Source organism: Bombina bombina, chromosome 5, assembly GCF_027579735.1.
Source record: "Bombina bombina isolate aBomBom1 chromosome 5, aBomBom1.pri, whole genome shotgun sequence".
NCBI lineage: Eukaryota > Metazoa > Chordata > Amphibia > Anura > Bombinatoridae > Bombina > Bombina bombina.
In genome coordinates, this window is record NC_069503.1 from 292,281,041 (window position 1) to 292,300,325 (window position 19,285).

The 19,285-nt window shown below is 34.1% G+C and overlaps 1 protein-coding gene across 2 annotated transcripts in view; it reads right to left on the minus strand.

The window, feature by feature from the left end:
* Window positions 1-12,330, minus strand: part of CDK6 (cyclin dependent kinase 6) — a 919,339-nt gene extending 907,009 nt beyond the window's left edge. Inside the window, exons 1-2 of one of the 2 annotated variants that reach the window (XM_053714045.1) lie at window positions 11,767-12,329; window positions 10,286-10,747 (exon numbers count right to left, since the gene is read on the minus strand). In XM_053714045.1, coding sequence (XP_053570020.1) covers window positions 10,286-10,521 — 236 coding nt within the window. In that variant the 5' untranslated portion in view covers window positions 10,522-10,747; window positions 11,767-12,329. Of the gene's footprint in view, window positions 1-10,285; window positions 10,748-11,766 lie in introns of both variants that reach the window. The other variant, XM_053714046.1, reaches the window with a different exon arrangement.
* Window positions 12,331-19,285: the final 6,955 nt, after the last annotated feature.

Genomic DNA, 19,285 nt, shown 5'->3' on the forward strand with positions numbered 1-19,285 from the left:
CTGTTTCCACGCGAGCCTTCAGGCTCGCCGGAAACAGCAGTTATGAAGCAGCGGTCTCCTTAACTGATCCGCTGCCTCTGAGGCTGCAGACATCAATCCGCCCAATCCTATGCGATTGGCCACGAATTTGCAGGGGGCAGCATTGCACAAGCAGTTCACCATAACTGCTTGTGCATGGCATTCAGCAATGTCTGTCGGACGGACATTGATAAATCAGCCCCTATGTGCTGTTGCATTGTCTTGTTATCATGTATTTGTTGATTATGCAAATATATTGTATTTACTGTCCTTTTTTTTACTGTTTTTTCTCATTAATGTAGAACATAAATTTGGGCATTAAAGGGATATGAAACCCAAACAATTATTTTGTGATTCAGACAGAGCAAACCATTTTAAAAAAAAGTTTCCAATTTAGTTCTATTATGAAATTTGCTTAATTCCCATGATATTCTGTGTGGAAGAGATACCTAGGTAGGCATCTGGTGCACTACATGACAGGAAATAGTGCTGCCATCTAGTGCTCTTGCAAATGGATAACACCCTGTAAAACTGCTGCCATATAGTGCTCCAGAAATGGGCTGGCTCCTAAGCTTATGTCCCTGCTTTTCAACAAAAGAGAAAGAATAAAAAATAGAAGTAAATTAGAAAGTTTAAAAATTACATCTAAATCATGAAAGAAAAATGTGGGGGTTTATATCCTTTTAACGTGTTTTTGCGGTATAATTTTTCCATTTATTTATTTTTTTGTAACGTACAATAAATAAAAATGCTCATAACTACTTGGATACAACACATTGATATATTCTATGGCCACATATAAAAAAATACTTTAACCTCCCTTTAATATTTTAGCAAATTATGCAACTGGTATACATAATAGCACAGAACTATCAATATCACTAATCAAAACTGCTCTATATAATAGCAATTAATCCCATTAGTTCCAGGAGACAATAATTGATTGACATAGAAATCAATAGAAACTGTCCATCATGTATCAAAAACTGGTTTCCCGATGGAACTTCCTGGTAGTGGCCATGACAGGCAGCAATGCTATGAGCTGGTGCAGTTGCTTAAAGGGACATTAAACCCACATTTTTTCTTTCATGATTCAGATGGAGAATACCATTTTAAACAACTTTCTAATTTACTTCAATTATCTAATTTGCTTCATTCTCTTGATTTTCTTTCCTGAAAAGCATATCTAGATAGGCTCAGTAGCTTCTGATTGGTGGCTGCACATAAATGCCTCATGTGATTGGCTCAACCATGTGTATTGCTATTTCTTTAACAAAATATATCTGAAGAATGAAGCAAATTAGATAATAGAAGTAAATAGGAATGTTGTTTAAAATTGTATTTTCTATCTGAATCATGAAAGAAAATGTTTGGGTTTAATGTCCCTTTAAGCTAATCTTTTAAATATCTTCAGATAATGGAGGCATCTACAGATTATTATGAAAGATTCTGCTTAAAGGAACAGTGTAGTCAAAACTAAACTTTCATGATTCAGATAGAGCAGGCAATTTTAAGCAACTTTCTAATTTACTGCTATTATCAATTTTTCTTTGTTCTCTTGCTCTCTTTATTTGAATGTAAGCATAGGAGCCAGCCCATTTTTTGTTTCAACACCTGAGTAGCGCTTGCTTATTTGTTGCTACATTTAGACACAAATCAGAAAGTGCTACCCAGGTGCTGAACCAAAAATGGGCGGGCTGCTATGCTTACATTCCTGCTTTTTTAAATAAAGATACCAAGAGAAAAAAGAAAATTTGATAATAGCAGTGAATTAGAAAGTTTGCTTAAAATTGCCTGCTCTATCTGAATCATGAAAGTTTAATTTTGACTAAACTATTCCTTTAATTCAACTTTGAGGACCAAGATTTACTAAGTATTTGTGATCCAGCTCCAGTGTTCCGGGCTCTTTAAAGAGAAATTTGTCGGAGGAGAAGGCGTCAATTTCAACCCCCCTCGGTGATTACACCCCTGGACCCGCAGAGTGAGCAGTGCTATCTTGCTTGTCACTGCAATATTCCCCTACCTTACTTTTACAGATAAAGTTATTAGCACCTGTGCCCCAACTGTTAGCGTAAATGAAAACATGGTGGACGCTGGTGCATTTATTCTTGACAGCACTAAGGGTTCGGAAGCCTTGCATAGGTTCGGAAGCCTTGAAGCTGAGGAAGCACCTCATAATACTGCCTGCTGTGCAAGACATCAACTTCTAATAGACCCTGATCGTGAAACATGTGAGGCCTCGTTCACTGTCTCAACAGAGGATGAAGCGAAACCCCTTGAGGAAGAACAGAGGAACTCTTTGATGGTAGAGCTATCGGCTGATGTAGTTCCTGAGGAATGTTCTCCCTTTATCCCAGTCAATAAGGAGTCTTGGAGTGTCACCACTCACATAGCAACTCTAGTGGCTGAACCAGTAGCGCTTCAACTTACAGAATACTTCCCTACTGATGCCTGTAAGATGAAGTTCTCACTCGTCTGTGTTTCTGAAAGCAATATGTTGTGGACAAGTGAAGGGATAGTGCAGCCTCAGGATCAACTGTTCCTAGTATTGGGAGGTGAGAAGGGCTGTGCGCCAATTCCTGCTGTACCTCAGAGAATCTCAGAGTCCACAGCTGTGACGGAAGCAACAATGGCAGCATACCAGGAGACGCTGTCCCGGACAATGAAACATATTGAACAGAGGCCTCATTACTTTTATGCAGCAGGGAGCAGTGCTGGCTTCGGGAGATGCGGCGGTGCCAGAGCTGCGCTAAGAAGAACACACAGCATTACAAGGCCTTAAGGCTAATAGTGCAGCTCCTTGACCTTTTGTATTTAACCTGGAACATTCAGGTGAAAAGTTGAATTGGATAAGATTACAGAGCACCCTTAAGTCTTATTTGATTCTATCTTGGGTTTCCAGAGCCTAATATCTGTGAAGTTTCATTATAGATCCATGTATGCCCTTTTAATTTACAGTCTGCTGAATATGGTGGCACTATATATAAAGATTATATGTCTGATAGCTAAGAGTCATATTTAGTTACATACTGTAGATATTTTATATACCTATACATGCTACACGTGTCTAGCTTTTCCCTTGAAAGTATGGCTCTGATCATTATGCACTTGGTTCTTGAATTATGATACATAATTTCACACCGTCAAGAAGTCTCTAAAGAAGCTTTTATCTTGTAAAGTGCTAAATGGCCTTTGGCTTATGCTACATTTTAACCCCTGCACTTCTAGGTAACATGAGAGATAATTTTACCATGTGTTGCTGCAGTATATAGAAACATTCATTATTATAGGCAGACTTTGCTCAGGCTGCAACCTCTAGTTTACTATACACTCGCAGGAGGATACATTTCACTGTGAGTGTATTCTTCTCAATAAGGCTAAATATGTGGGTCTAAAGCACAAAAACGCACCTTTATATTTATTGGTTAATATATGTTTTCTTTACATATCCAGTTTCTTTTTTCTATATACTTAAGAGAACCTGGATTTTTCAATATAGGTTCTACTTACATAGAATTTATCATAGCAAAATAGAATTCAGGTTTATTACATGTATAGTTTTGCATATATGGAATTTTAGTTATTGTTCACTGCCATTAGATCTACATAATTGCCCAGCTAAAGTGTTTCATTTCATATGCCCAATTCAAACACAGTTTAGTTATACATTTATACTTAGGTGTAGCTTTAACCCCTGTCATTACCTCCCTAGCTTTTTATAACATTACCTCATGTTGTCAGCGGCCAGAGCGGTATGGCACCCACAACTCGAGAGTGTACATTTTAATCCACTAAGCGGGGAGGTTAGATCTGAGATTTATGTCTATAAAAGCGTATATGGGTAGGTAGTAATATGTTCAGAGTTTTAATGGACAAGCTTCAGCTTTATATTGACTATTGTATATTCCTAGAATGTACTTACTTTTATAGTTTGATGTCACCACAAAAATTAATTTGATGTTCTGAATTTCTAATATTTAGTTTATCATTTAACCTGTGGTTCAGTCTTAAATTGTACAGGTGGCCCTCGGTTTACGCCAGTTCAATTTGCGCCGTTTCAGAATAACAACCTTTTTTTTGTCATGTGACTGCTATTGAAATGCATTGAAAAGCAGTGCACTAATTAAAATAGCCAGTAGGTGAAGCTGTCCGCTTGTGTTGCAGAAAAGTTAAGCAAGCTTAGCAAGTCTGAAATGAATCTGTGTACACAGATCAGACCAGAGCTATCGAGCAAGATCTAGCAGCCACTTCCCTATTATCTTCCTGTCCAGCTGCTTGAGGTGAGGGTGCCTAACTGCTTATTGATCACTGCAGATTGAAATGCATAGAATAGGTGCAGACCAAATATTATCTAACATGCTAACAATGCAGAGAACTGATTGCAGAAAAATGCAAGTAAAAAAATGTTTTTGTTCATTAAACTTAGTTTGATGATGATGCACTCTGTTGTGTAATTATTTTATTAGGTGCTGTTAGCAAATATTTTTGTTCATTAAAATTAGTTTGATTATATTTTCTGTGTTGTGTGTTTATTTTATTAAGTTATAATACTGTTTTAGCAAATGTGTTTGTTCATTAAACTTAGTTTAATTATATATTCTGTTTTTTATGATTATTTGATACTGTTTATAATGCTGTTTAGCATTTAAAGTGTTCATTTCAAAGCTTTAAAAATAATGTATTATAGGTTACTTATGTCAATTTTGAGAGGGGCCTGGAACCTAACTCCCTCACTTCCCATTGACTTACATTATAAATTGGGTTTCAATTTACAACGGTTTCGATTTACAACCATTCCTTCTGGAACCTAACCCGGCGTAAACTGAGGGCTACCTGCATATAATTTTACTTGTCACATGGTTGTATCTACTACACAATGACTCAGTTGATGTTTAACTGTTCTATCTTCTTTACTTCTTATCAATATAGCTCTCATTATTCAGGTCATTGTTAGATTTTCAAGGTGCTATAAGAGGCCCAAAGACCTGTCACAAAATAGAAAAATTAAGGTTTCTTACGTTTTCTATTATTTTTTGTACACAAATATCTTGTGATGACTTTGTTGTACACATTTGTCTTGTGTTTTAAATTATTGTTCTGTTGTATTTGAATATTTACCCTAAAACCTCAATAAAAAATTTTTTTTAAAAGTTCCCAAATTAATCCAGTTGGCCGAGAATTACTACTCAACCATTCCAATGCTGCAGACAAAGAGATGCAAAGGAACAGAGCAAAGTAACAGGAAGCAGGCCTCTTTAGAGACGAAAATAGAAAGAAAAAAAAAACACATAACTGCACAGGGTGAATCATTTTGTTTTTTTGGTTCAGTTATAATAGCTTAGTAACAAACATTAAAGGCACAATAACAGTCAAACTTTCATGATTCAGACAGAGCATGCAGTTTTAAGAGGCTTTCTAATTTACTTCTATTATCAAATTCTGCACATTCTTTTTATATGCACGGTTTCTGAGGCACCATCTATTACTGAGCATGTGCAGAAGTTTGAAGGGTATACGTAAACTAGTCTGTGAATGGCTGATGGCTGTCACATGATACAGGGGTCCAGCAAATGGGGGAAAATAAATTATCTGGCATGTGCAGGCACTGTCATGTTATTTCCCTATTCAGATTAAAAGGACATGAAACCCAAAAATTCAGATAGAGAATACAATTTTAAACAACTTTCGAATTTACTTCTATTATTTAATTTGCTTCCTTCACGTGTTATCCTTTGCTGAAAAGTTTATCTAGGCAAACTCAGGAGCAGCAGAGAACCTATATTCTAGCTGCTGATTGGTGGCTGAATATATATACTGATTGTAATTGGCTCACCTATGTGTTCAGTTAGAAACCATTAGTTCACTGCTGCTCCTTCAACAAATAATACCAAGAGAATGAAAAAAATTAAATAATAGAAGTAAATTAGAAAGTTGTTTAAAAGTGTATTCTCTATCTGAATCATGAAAGAAAAAATGTGGGTTTCATTTCCCTTTAAGGAGGTTTATTATGAAATCTTCTGAGATTTCAGTGAAATCTCATGAGATCACAGTAAAGCAAAGTGTGACATTAGTACTGATGAAGCTGATTGGCAACATGCTACTGACAGTAGCTGAAGGATAAATGTACACAGAGCACTTACTGTTGTGAGCTAAAGAAATAGGTAAATGAGGTAATGAGGTAAAATATCTTCCTTTTTTACATAGAGATGTTCAGGTAATATTTTCTTGTCAGACTTATACAGTTAAACTGCATCAGTTTCAAGTGATTTAGCATATGTGTATTTTGTCTTTTTAAAGTACTGGAAAAGGGGGGAAAATATAAAAGTATATTGTAATGTTGTTTTTTTATTTACTAATTACTAAACATAAATATCTTATATTACAATTTCAAGATGTTTTAATCTCTTTAATCACTTGCAACCAGTAAATTAATGTAATTCCAAATGCAAATTTTATAATAGAGACATAATACATCAGACCACACACAAGACACAGCCAGTGGGCAAATCAAGAGATTAAATATGTATGTAGCCTTTAATCACTGGCCATATCAAGTTCAAAGGTGGCAATGCTTTGTGGGTTAAACACATTTAAAGCCATTACATCATATAATCATTATTATTGCACTATTGTGTACATTTGATTGATGCATAATCTGAGCATTGCATCTATTGTAATTAAAAATAATTAAATTATGAACTGCCTTAATAACATCACATACAGAAGCAGGCTGTTGGTCCATCATAGATGCATGTAATATGTTGTAACAAAATAGCTAACTATACAAAGCAATACATGATAATAAATATAAATATATATATATATATATATATATATATATATATATATATATATATATATATATATATATATATATATATATATATATATATATACATGACATTAGGCAAAATATCTTCAACCTAAATTCTCAAACATATACATTCCCTTATTTAAAAGAACATAAAAGTGCTGGAGCATTTTAGTATTCCTTTTTTGCTTGCACGGAACACGAAAAATGTAACTGATCTGCATAACTTCCAAAATCAATAAAAATTCCAGTTTGACAGAACTTGTCAATTCAGATAATATTAAAAGTTATTTTAATCTGGTATTACAAATGTAATGTGATCGTGCCCACTTAACATAATTTTGACTTTTTTCATCTACTGAAACTTTATTTCTCTGAAAATACCCCTGTTTGATCAAACAAATTTAGGAATACACTCAATACCACTAGGGACCGATTTCCATTCCGGATTTCATGTACTTCAAAATTACAGGTTTGTAGTAAATTGCAGCCAAATGTGGGTATACAAAAAAAAAAAAAAAACATTTTAAAATCATAGAACTCTCATTTGAACTTTAAAGGGACATTATAACAAGTGCAGAACACTGTTATATCCCACATAGCCATCCATTGGTTGCACACCCTAGTGACCTCTTTATAACTGTCCCTAATTGGCCACAACAGAGATGGTAACCAAAGTTACAACATGGCAGCTCCCATTGCTTTAAAGACACTAAACATTTACACTTATTTTTTCAATATTTAAACAACTAATAAAACTTTATAAATACATGTACATGTTAATCTCAGACTAATCTTTTCATTGAAAGCATCATTCTATCTAGCATTTATTTAGTGTTTAATGTACCTTTAAGCAATTGATGGTACATTTTTTTAAAGGGACATGACAACCATGCAGATCAATTTTGAATAGAAGCACACTTGCAATATACTCATATTAGTAAAAAAAATGTGTCTAGTTAAAGGAATAGTCTAGTCAAAATTAAACTTTTATGATTCAGAAAGAGCATGCAATTTTAAGTAACTTTTTAATTTACTCCTATTGTCATTTTTTTCTTCGTTCTCTTGGTATTTTTATTTGAATGTAAGCTTAGAAGTCGGCCCACTTTTGGTTCAGAACCTGGGTAGCGCTTGCTGATTGGTGGCTAAATTTAGACATTTTACATTCTTGCTTTTTCAAATAAAAATACCAAGAGAACGAAGAAAAATAATATATATATATAAAAATAGGAGTAAATTAGAAAGTTACTTAAAATTGCATGCTCTATCTGAATCATGAAAGTTTAATTTTGACTAGACTGTTTCTTTAAAGCTATTATTGTTTCTGCAATAACTATTACCATGCTCAGTGAGGCAGTGGTTTATGTTGCATGTGCAAATAAGCAGCTTGAGTCACTGCTGATACAGTATACTCCAATTCTAGACGTTTTATTGCGAGGGTAGGTGATTGCTTTTGCTAGACTTGCTTTCACTAGTGCAGGTTTAATGGAAAAATGCTTCCACTGAAAAAAAGAAATGCTTTTATGTGCATTTCCATTTTAACTACCATGTCTCTTTACCCCTAATTTTACTACCATGTCTCTTTACCCCATTTTTACCAACAAAAAAATACACATCTTCTAATTCATGGAAGAACAGCTGGTAGCACTATCTCCTCTATTCTCTTTTTGATTTGGTTGCAATATAAGGGATACAAGTATTGAGTGCATCTGTTGGTGGCTTTGGCATAAATACAGGATGCAAATTATTGCTGTCAGACAAGAGAGTTTTGTGAAATGTCTCTATATTTCATACATTTTATTTGGTGGTGTTTGAAAACCATTCAAATCAGCCTTTCAGTCTTAGCAAGGAGAAGAGAATTATTGATTTACTAAATAGTCTACCTAAGCAGAAAAATGATTTAGAAAAAAAACTAAGATTTTCCAACTGAAAGTGTGAGGTGAAGTGAGAGAGAATACATTAGTCAGTGGCCATTACTACTTTCAGCAACAATTCCATTATCTCTGTCTAGTTGACAATATACTGTTACCCCCAGAGGCAGAACTTTTCTTCACTTTCTGCGATGAGATTTTTTTAGTGAAAATTTTTCTGCAGGTCATTTTTAAATAAAATGTAATTTTAAGTTAGGCAGTTACACTAAGGCACCAGTTCAATTGCAATGTATTGGTTAACTGAAGAATAAAGCCATTTTTTAACAATTTATAATATAATGCAGTAGTTGAAAATTGCATTGCAAATTAGCTGCATACAAAAAAAGAAATTGTAAAATGTCTCTTGAATAATTTCCTTTTCTCTTGGTCTAACATAGAAATGTAGTAATAAAAAAGATTCAATGCTCATAGGAACTTCTTATATTCAGAACAAACAGCTTTGCAGACTGAGAAAAGCTAGGGGGGTGGTTTGGATAAATCTCTTAGAGCAAGTCAACAATAAATGCACTGCTGCTTTGCAGTGCTACTGCATATTAGACTGTTCACTTGAACAAACAGCAGTTTGCTCTGGATGCACTGTGATATGGAAAACTTGCACAGTGCAACCAGAGCACCGCTCTGTTTAAAGAGAACTGTCTAATGTGGAGCAGCACTAAAAAGTTAAAGTGCTAAAAGTGCCTGCATGTGTCCTGTTCTTTCTGCAGACATGCTGCATTTTCTGCAAAGACATCTCAGATCACAGTATGTTCTGCCTTGGGGCCCTTGAGTATTCCATTTGGTAAAACAAATCATAAAATAACTTGAGGTCTAGTCTCTGCTTCAGACAAAAGAATAAACACAGAACGATTTTTATTTCACTAATAGGTAAAATAGCTACTGTGATAAAGAATATAAAAATGTATTGCTGCCTATATAATTTATTTACAAATGGTAAACATAAAGGGAATTCCTTTACTAAAATAGGTATTTTAAATGGCTTTATTAATATTAATAAGAATCAAAGTAGTACCAACTCATCAGTATTAATAAAAAATTAAGAACAGAAGAACCCACCTCATCATGCATGCAGCAGTGTCAACTGACTAGAGCACCAGCTCATTAAAGGTACACAAACCCACATTTTCATTATTTTAATAATTTACTCCTATTATCAATGTTTCTTTGTTCTCTTGGTATCTTTATTTGAAAAAGCAGGAATGTAAAGGCCCATTTTTGGTTCAGCTCCTGGGTAGAACTTGCTGATTGGTGGCTAAATGTACTGCCACCAATAAGCAAACACTACCCAGGTGCTGAATCAAAAATGGGCCGGCTCCTTAACTTACATTCCTGCTTTTTCAAATAAAGATAGCAAGAGAATGAAGAAAAATAATAGGAGTAAATTAGAAAGTTGCTTACAATTGCATACTCTATCTGAATCCTTAAATAAAAAAATTTGGGTTTTGTGTCCCTCATGGGCAATGTACACTAGCGCCTACATAAATGACGTGGCAGAGCCTGCGTAATCCCCAGTTCCCGTCATTCTCACCTGACCACATTTGGATGCTCGAAGGTCTCTAGATGCCGCAGGACTGCTACTTCTCTGATGGTAGAAAGCGGCATGCCCTCCTCTCCGGTCTGCACCCTTACCCTCTTAAGGGCCACAAAGCGACCTCCATTTTTTAAATCACGTGCCTTAAACACCTTTCCATATGCACCTTCCCCAATCTCTGCAACACACTCGTACTGTGTATCTGGGAGATTTTCATTCTCCGTCATCATCATACCATATAATTATAGGGTCCAAGAATGTGCCTGCAGGTCCCTCTGCCTGATGGGAGAAGCGTGCGACCCTAACTGTAAACTGAAGTTAGGAGAATGAAGGCAAAATCTTGCACTTAATCCAGGTGATGCATGGAACTACAGGATTTTAAAATTCAGAGCAGCTACAAGGTTTAGAGCATCAGCAAAATATAAGTAGAGCCTTGGCAACCTCTTCTAATCACATCATCTGTGGGGGAAACAACAAAATGCATTTAGTATTATAAATAAAATCATAGTACGTGTTAAACATAGGGTTTGACTTCTCTAGCAAAATAAATGTTAAACTATCATCTATTGCTATACCCTGGATGTCATTTTATTACTTTTTTAAACCAAACAAAAAATATAATCATTCTGATTAAACATTTGTATAGCAAAATAAATCATATTACTGTAAACAGAGCCTATTAGGTTTTATTGTTATTAGTCTAAAATGATAAACTGGAAAATCCCTTTGCTACACATGCGAAATTTATAGAAATGGGTTGTTTTAAAAGTGTGGCAGTAAATAAAGTAGAAAGCATTAATTTACCGTACGCATGTATCATTATTATAAAAGAAACGCCATTCAAAATAATAGTTATTTATCAGCTAAAATGCTTCGGGGGTTTTTATGATTCATCTGCGCTATGCTATTACTCAGAAGCATAATAGATCGCCAGCAGTATTGATGCCAGAGAGAAGCACGTGGAGGTCCGTATTACCTCCAGAGCAGACTGCAGTCCCGGATACCTGTGGGCGACCTTGGCAAGATGCACCACCGTCATTCAAGTTATGGTACCCACCCAAGACAGCACAATTAACATCCTCTTTAATTACAGAGAACGGAGCAAAACTGCTGCGGAATTCCTGCAATGCTATTACAATCTTAATGATCCACCCACGCACGAACATACACAATGCTTTTACCCCCCCCCCCCCCCCAAAAAAAGCCAAAAAAAGAGCTGCAGGAAAAATAACTGAAGACTTCCGAGAGAAAGTGCAAATGTTCTATTACCTTATTCCCATAGCCTAACGCGCTGCGATCCCAAGCATCAAACTGCAAAAGTGAAGATAAAGAGCACATGGCAGCTGATCTGCACAATGCAGCGGTGCTTGACGATATAGTGCAGATTCATTTCGCCATTTTAAATAAAATGTGATATCTAAATGTATATATTTAATACTGAATTGTGATTATTTCATTATGTAAGAAGATGTATTTACCTTTAGTTATGCAATACATTTCCTTTACATATAAGCATATATATATATCACAGGATATCCAGCTGTATTTCCAATATATTATCCGATCGGAGATATGCCTATATTTTCTCTTTTATTAGTGAGCCTGGAGGTGCCATTTGCTGCTTCACATGGTCCCAATTCTCCCCTGCAAGGGCCACACAGGTAGCCACCTCTCTCTGCAGAACTGAACACCCATCACCAGCAAAGCAAACCTATGCAAGAAAAAAGGGGCAGGGTCACAGCAAGAAAAAAAATCTAAACTTTTTCTCTTCTTCGTTTGCTGCACACTAACTCTATCACTTTAAAGTTTATTTTGCAGATCCAGGATTTCCATGACCACAAATGAGCACAGGGGTTCTCCTATGCCTGTCCTCCCCCTAGACCAGCATTTCACTCTCTCTTTTTTTTTCTTTCCTTCCTCTCTGCGTGTCTAAGAGGAGCAGCAGCGCTTTCTTTCCCTACTTTTTTTTGTTTTTTTCTTTCCCACGCTGGCTGAATGTGACTTGACCCCGCTTCAAAAAAGTTTGACATAGTGCTTGAACATTTCCGCATTCCTCACTGACTACAAAGCCTGCTGCCGCCTCCTTCTGCTTTCTGTCTCTGCTCTCTGTCTTAGCACTCAATGAAATCTTTCATATTACTCTGCCAGAAGTAAAGGGATCCCAGAACTCAAGCCATGAACTATGTATATGTAATGTATGTATAGAAAAATATGTATGTGTATGTGTTCAATCATATACACAAGATAAAGGTTTAATAATTTAATACACATGCAAAACATATTTGTTTCATTAAATAATCTAGTGAAACATATATATATTTAGTGTTCAGCAGAAAAAATGTTTCATATAAAATACAGTATGCATATCTAACATTTCTAAATATTTATTTATGTAGATAAAATAAATGAAATGGTGGTGCACTGAATTGATAACAATTAACTATATATTAACATAAGAAGCATTGTTAATCATATTACTTTTATGTAGTAGAATTCTGTAAATAATGCATTTTTTATTTAAATTTTTACCTGACTTCTATACCAATGATTATTTAATTAATTCATTCAATATTTGAATTGTCTCTGTGCAACTCCATATTAGAAATACTTATGGGAATTTATGTCTATAACAACTTGTAAAAATGTAGGCAACATCATTTTCATCTTTTTATTCAGATATTTTAGTTTTTAGAAATGTTACCTGTAGTTTTTAGAGACTCTATTGGAAAGTGACATCAAAGAGACTATGTAAGTAATATGATACTGATTATTTGATCCACAGGTACTTTATAGGTGCAATCTTTCATAGTTTTTATCAATGTTCTGCAAAATCAAAATACAAAAATGTTCCTACAATTTTTTATCTTTGTTCCTTTTTAGATTTTTATTGAACTATTGCACATCTACTTTTAACACATATATATATATATATATATATATATATATATATGTACATATATATATATATAAATATATATGAGCGTGTGTGTTTATGTATACAATTTTGTAAATATACATACATACATATATATATATATATATATATATATATATATATATATATATATATATATATATAGCAAGCATAAAACAGCATTCTCTGGTCTTGACAAACAATGGATTTATTTAGTGACGTTTCGGGGAATACACCCCTTCATCAGGGTTTTTTTTGCCCCGAAACATCACTAAATAAATCCATTGTTTGTCAAGACCAGAGAGTGCTGTTTTCTGCTTGCTATATGCTAAACCCTAGTCTAGCACCCTGACATTGAAAAGAACTGTTTGTGAGAGTGCACCTGCTTCACCTTCATATATATATATATATATATATATATATACTTTCATTATATATACTTTTTTTAAGGAGTTTAAGGTAGGCTTTTATAGGATGCATTCATTTGATTATTCTAATTAGAATTAGTATCAACTTCCATGTTTGATAGGTATTATAATAATAAATAAAAGTCATTAACCTTCAAGAACTCGAGCACGAAAACAATGTTTTAAAAAGTTACAGACTGATGACTCATAAATTTACCCACAAGCTGCTTTGGAATTTTTTAAAAAAATATTCTAAAATATTTGTAAAATAGTAATAAGCTACAAAATGAAATAAATAAGGGTGCTATTTAAAAAAAATATAATTCTTAGCTACAATCATGGATGGAGCAGATTATAAGAGACTAGGCTGTGTAAAATCGTGTATTTGTGCACTTTTGTTTCATCTTAATGTGTATTTATCATTTATTGTTTGTGTACATTCAGTTTGTATTTTTAATAATCCAGTGTTGACTAAAACATTTCAAGATTCATCTGTTTTTTTTAATTATGGATTGTTGCACTCTTTATCTTGCAGCGTTGAATCATTTTGTTATGGTGTTTAAAGAGGGTTATCAATACATTCATGTAATATGTATAGCAATGTAACTTATTCTCAAATCACAAAAATATGTATGACAAATAATATATACTTAATTAAAATAACCATTTGATTTCAATTTAATTATAGTTATATTAAATTCCATTTTTTTTTCTGTCATATATTATAAAGAAGGGGTTACAAAAATATTTCAGATATATGAGCCAGCAAGAATATTGAAGAGCTAGTAGCACACTACTTTAATGACAGTCAGGGATATAGTTATAATAAAATTTATTTAAAACATTTGGAACTAGAATTAGAATTTTCCGAGCCATGGCAAATTGGTTCCTTGAATGTCAAGCCTTGTGATAAATAACACATTTTCATATACAAAACCATATTCCTGTCAATAAAACTGGAATAAAAGTTGGTCACACCGCGAAAAATTACAGTTGCCACCTTCAAAAAGTGAGTTTAATGTAGTAATAAAATTCTTTATTTCGTTAGAGCATTTTCTAATTACATGAATAGTAAAATGGTAACACGGAACGATTTATACTTTTTATATTTTTTCCATTATTTTCAATTATTGATTGAGAAAGCAACGTTTTTCTGGTTTGGCGATATCTACTACTGAGATCAAGAAGAACAATACAGGTATCTATTAGAAGGAAGTGGCTATAATCTCATTTTCTAAAAGGTGATTTTAGCAGTTCTTACACTGTTAAACATTTTTCTTTGCATAAATGTTTTGTAGAGGATCCATTTATATAGACCATCTGGGGATGTTTTTGTAACAATGTAAAATTTTGCTTATTTTTTAATAACAGTGTGATGATTTTCAGACTCCTAACCAAGCCCCAAAGTATCAGATGTAGACCCAGGTCTACTGATTCCTGCTACTATTGTTTGTGTAATCTGTCTTTTCATATATAGGGGAGTGGTGTCTTTTCATATGTAGGGGAGTGGGGAGTGTCTGTTCTTTCTGCTTTCCCAGCTCCTTTCACTGGGTGTCCCAGCCTACCCTCACCAACAGTGCTAAACTGGGAGCTTATAATTAAGTTTTGGTTTTATATTGGCTTTTCAGATCAGTATCTGTGCATATTCTTCTTTATAGTAGTGTCTATTTCATGCAGTTATATGAAAATTGGTGTACACTTTCCCTTTATATGTGAAACCGCTAAGTAACAAGGTTTCCTCCATTGCAATAATGTAGCCACAAAAATGTCACCAAAACTGGATATCCGCACAGTCTTTAACTGGCTTTGTCTTCTATAGCTGTAACTAGATTGCGACAAAAGTTTGCAAGTTTTTTTTTAAATAAAAAAAAAAAAACACGATTGTTGCATCTTCAATTTTTAAAAAAAAATGGAATCTCGGTTGCAAACAAGATGGAAGACAAATTGTGAAATCTTGGTCACGAAGACACTATCCCGTTTGAAATCGCATTCATGAAGACACCTGTAGTGAAAATGACAATCACAATAAATTAGAAAGAGACATTTACAGAACACAATTTCTACATGTTATTTCTACATGTTTAGTGTCCTGGCTACTACAGACGAGCTATACAATAGAGATTAATAGAGCTTTAATGAATCTAGACTATGTATACAAAGGCACCTCTAAAATGTCATGGCCATTTTAGTGTGTCTTGTACATGTGTAACATAATAGAATTATTATGAATTGTATTGGAATGTTTGCAAATCTTTTGAAGGTATTTAGGTGTAGAAATAGATAGAATTTTTTTTTGTCTATAACCTACTGATAACAAATTGGCTTAATCCCCTAAATTAATCATAAACCTCCAATGTACATATGCCCCCAATTACTGGCCATTTTCCTGCTTGAAACTGGGACAGGGAAGTACAGTTGCCCAGGTTTGTTATGTGTTTAACCACTTTATTGAGGTTAAACACATAGTTACAGAATTCATGTAAACTTCTCTAACGAACTAGAGAATATGTTTATTATATTACAATGTCACTTTAACACAGTGCACAAAATTAATTTGTGCATGTTATTGTTGACAGGACATGATATACTACATTATGAACACTGAACATATGACATATCTCTTCTGCAAAAATATTGAATAAAAATAAACCCAAGAACACTTTTTTTTTCGTTTCACATTTTTGTAAGGAAAAATACAATTTAATTGACTGTTAGCAGAAATAGTTAATCTTTTACAATACAAACACAATGTTAAAACTAGCTCTATTACTTTAGTGGTCAAGTTTTATTAATTCAAGAACATGATCTTAGTAGCTTTTAGAAACTATACTCCGTATGGTTGAGTAAGCTCTATATCCAAGTTAAATAATGAAAAATAATTAGAACAAACTGAGCAAGTTAATAATTGTCAGTACACAATCAGAAAACAAATTAAAATAAAACTTTCAATGTTTTGAAGTAAAATTACACATTCTATAACTGAGTGGGACAAGTTTTAGAATATTCTGCATTTATAGAAGTGTATATATTATAGATAAACTATTGTTTAAAACACCTGTTTAAATTGTAGAATTTGGAGATTAATTTGTCTTCATTGAAATTCATTTCCTCTTTTATAATGTTCCCATATGAATCTGGAAAATGATTTTCAATATTACGCAGACTTCATGGAAAAACATTATAAAAAGAAAAACAGCATTAACATATTGTGTCACAGACTTAATTGGAATTATTGTGTACAATTAAAATAGCTGTCCCTCTAAGAATAGAATAAAAATGAAACCTACTACTGTTTGTGGCACCAGGGGCTAATTCAGTAGTTAAAAGTTTTACCACAGATACTTTATCACATAAACAATTGTAAAAACAGAAAATGGTAGTTAGGGCAATGCTATGATATACATGTTTGTAGTTTAATTGTATTATTTTCCAATTTTTAAATTGGGGACTGACAATTTTTCGAAAAGTATATGTGTTTTAGCATCCTATATTATAAAAGACAAGAGTTTGTCTGAAGCCGTCATGCGCAGTTCAGACAAACTCTTGCAGCTGATCGCACGCGCACCCACCCGACAGCAGCGCGAGGACCCGGCAGCACAGCTGATCGCAAAAACAAAGCAGCGCGAGGACCGGCATGTGGAGGCGCACAGGGGAGAGAGAGAGAGAGAACACAACACGGCCCGTGTGAACGGGCTTTAGGACTAGTATATATATATATAAATATATATATATATATATATATATATTGTAATGGTTCATTAAAATGTATAGTGTGATTGATTTACCTTCTAGGCATATTGATGCTGAATGTTAGCATTGCTTAGAGATAATTTTGTTAGATATGTTTGTTTACTGTATTTCTATGGATGTTTAGTCAGATTTCAAAACTTCACTATGTTTCTAGTCTGAATATTTTGCAAGGGTTAAACACATGACATAATTATATACAAGCAACAGTACGATAATAAAATGCTGTAATGCATTACATACATACAGAACATTTTCTCTTCACACTTTAATGCCCCTTTAAATCTGTTTAACATGCATAACTATGTGCTTAACCATTTCTGTGCCTTGTTTTACATCATTAAGATGGTGCACAGCATGCACACCAGAATGGCCAATCACAAGTCAGCAATCATACTAGCCATTAAATCTGCACCACTCATGAACTTGTAGCAATCTACTTGAAAACAACTATTGTTGCTGTTACCTTTGCACTGTCCCTTGTCCATCCAGTCCCCTAAATATACCTTTATTGCCTGTGGAAACCAAATGAACATGTGTCTCCTTGTCAATTCCCCTCTAAGAGAAAGGAAGAGAAAAGATTTGTATAATGATTGGTAGATGTCCTCCTAACCGCACAGAAGGAAAAGTGCAGGACATCTACCAGTCTTTCTATGTATCCGAGGAAAAAGTTTTGTAATTTCATCTGAACTTACTATATGATATGATCACTTCTATTAGTTCTGGAGCTCATTTACATCTAGTCCTAATGGGCTGCAATAAAGGAGACACACCCACCGTCCATCCAGACATACCCACCGCCCATCCAGACACACCCACTTACCATTCAGACACACCCACTTACCATTCAGACACACCCACAACCCTACCTGATACCAACATAGCTCCTCCCAAAAAATGGTGCCCGCCCTCATCCAGCTCTTAAATCTCTGATACCCCGCCATAAATGTCGGGAGCTATGCTGATGTTCTGGATGCTAAGGAAAATAACTAGTAAAATACTGAATAGTCTTTGGCTTTGCTATGTTAGAAAATTGTGACTGTAATGGTCAACGGCTTTTTTTGTGAATGGGCTGCAATAAAGGAGACAAGATAAACACACCCAGAAGGCTATTGAACCAGTATAACCTTGGACGGCTCTGAAACAAATGATTTCTACAAACTTTACTAACAAAATGGCAGTATCAAATGTTTCTAAAGCATTATATTTGCAAAGCAGTTCTTCACTGAGGGTAGATTATAAGTTTAATATCCCCTTAAATCTTTAGATTTTATTGCCCGGTAGAATGTTGACGTTCTTGTAGGAACTAATCTTTAAAAATGTGGTGAAACATTTTCACTCACGGACATGTAAACATATCCTAGATATTCTAAAGAAAAATATGGTTTTTCTATGTTAAATGGATATTAAAGGGACATGAAACCCAATTTTTTTATGTTATGATTAAATTAAAAGCAACTTTACAATTTATTTTTATTCTCAAATTTGCTTCATTCTATTGGTGTCCTTTGTAGAAGGAGCAGCAATGCTCTACTGGGAGCTAGCTGAAAGCAACTGGTAAAATAATGATAAGAATGCTTGAAAATGATATTTTACGCATGCTCTGTAGCACAGCTTTACCCCTCAAAATGATGTGACCCTGAGCAGGACGTAGATTGCAGCTGGATGGTATCTGCCATATATTGCAGCTCCTCAGTGGTACAGGGGATTACAAGCAAGTATTTGTGCAATAATACAATGCTGTAACAAATTAGAGCATTCTGTTATTTGCAGTAGAATACCCCTATAATAATTGTTTTACTTCTTCATAAGAATAGTTAAAAAAAAAAACTTTTTCATGATTCATACTTTTTCATGATTCATATAGAGCATGCAGTTTTAAACAGCTTTCTAATTTACTCCTATAATTAATTTTTCTTTGTTCTCTTG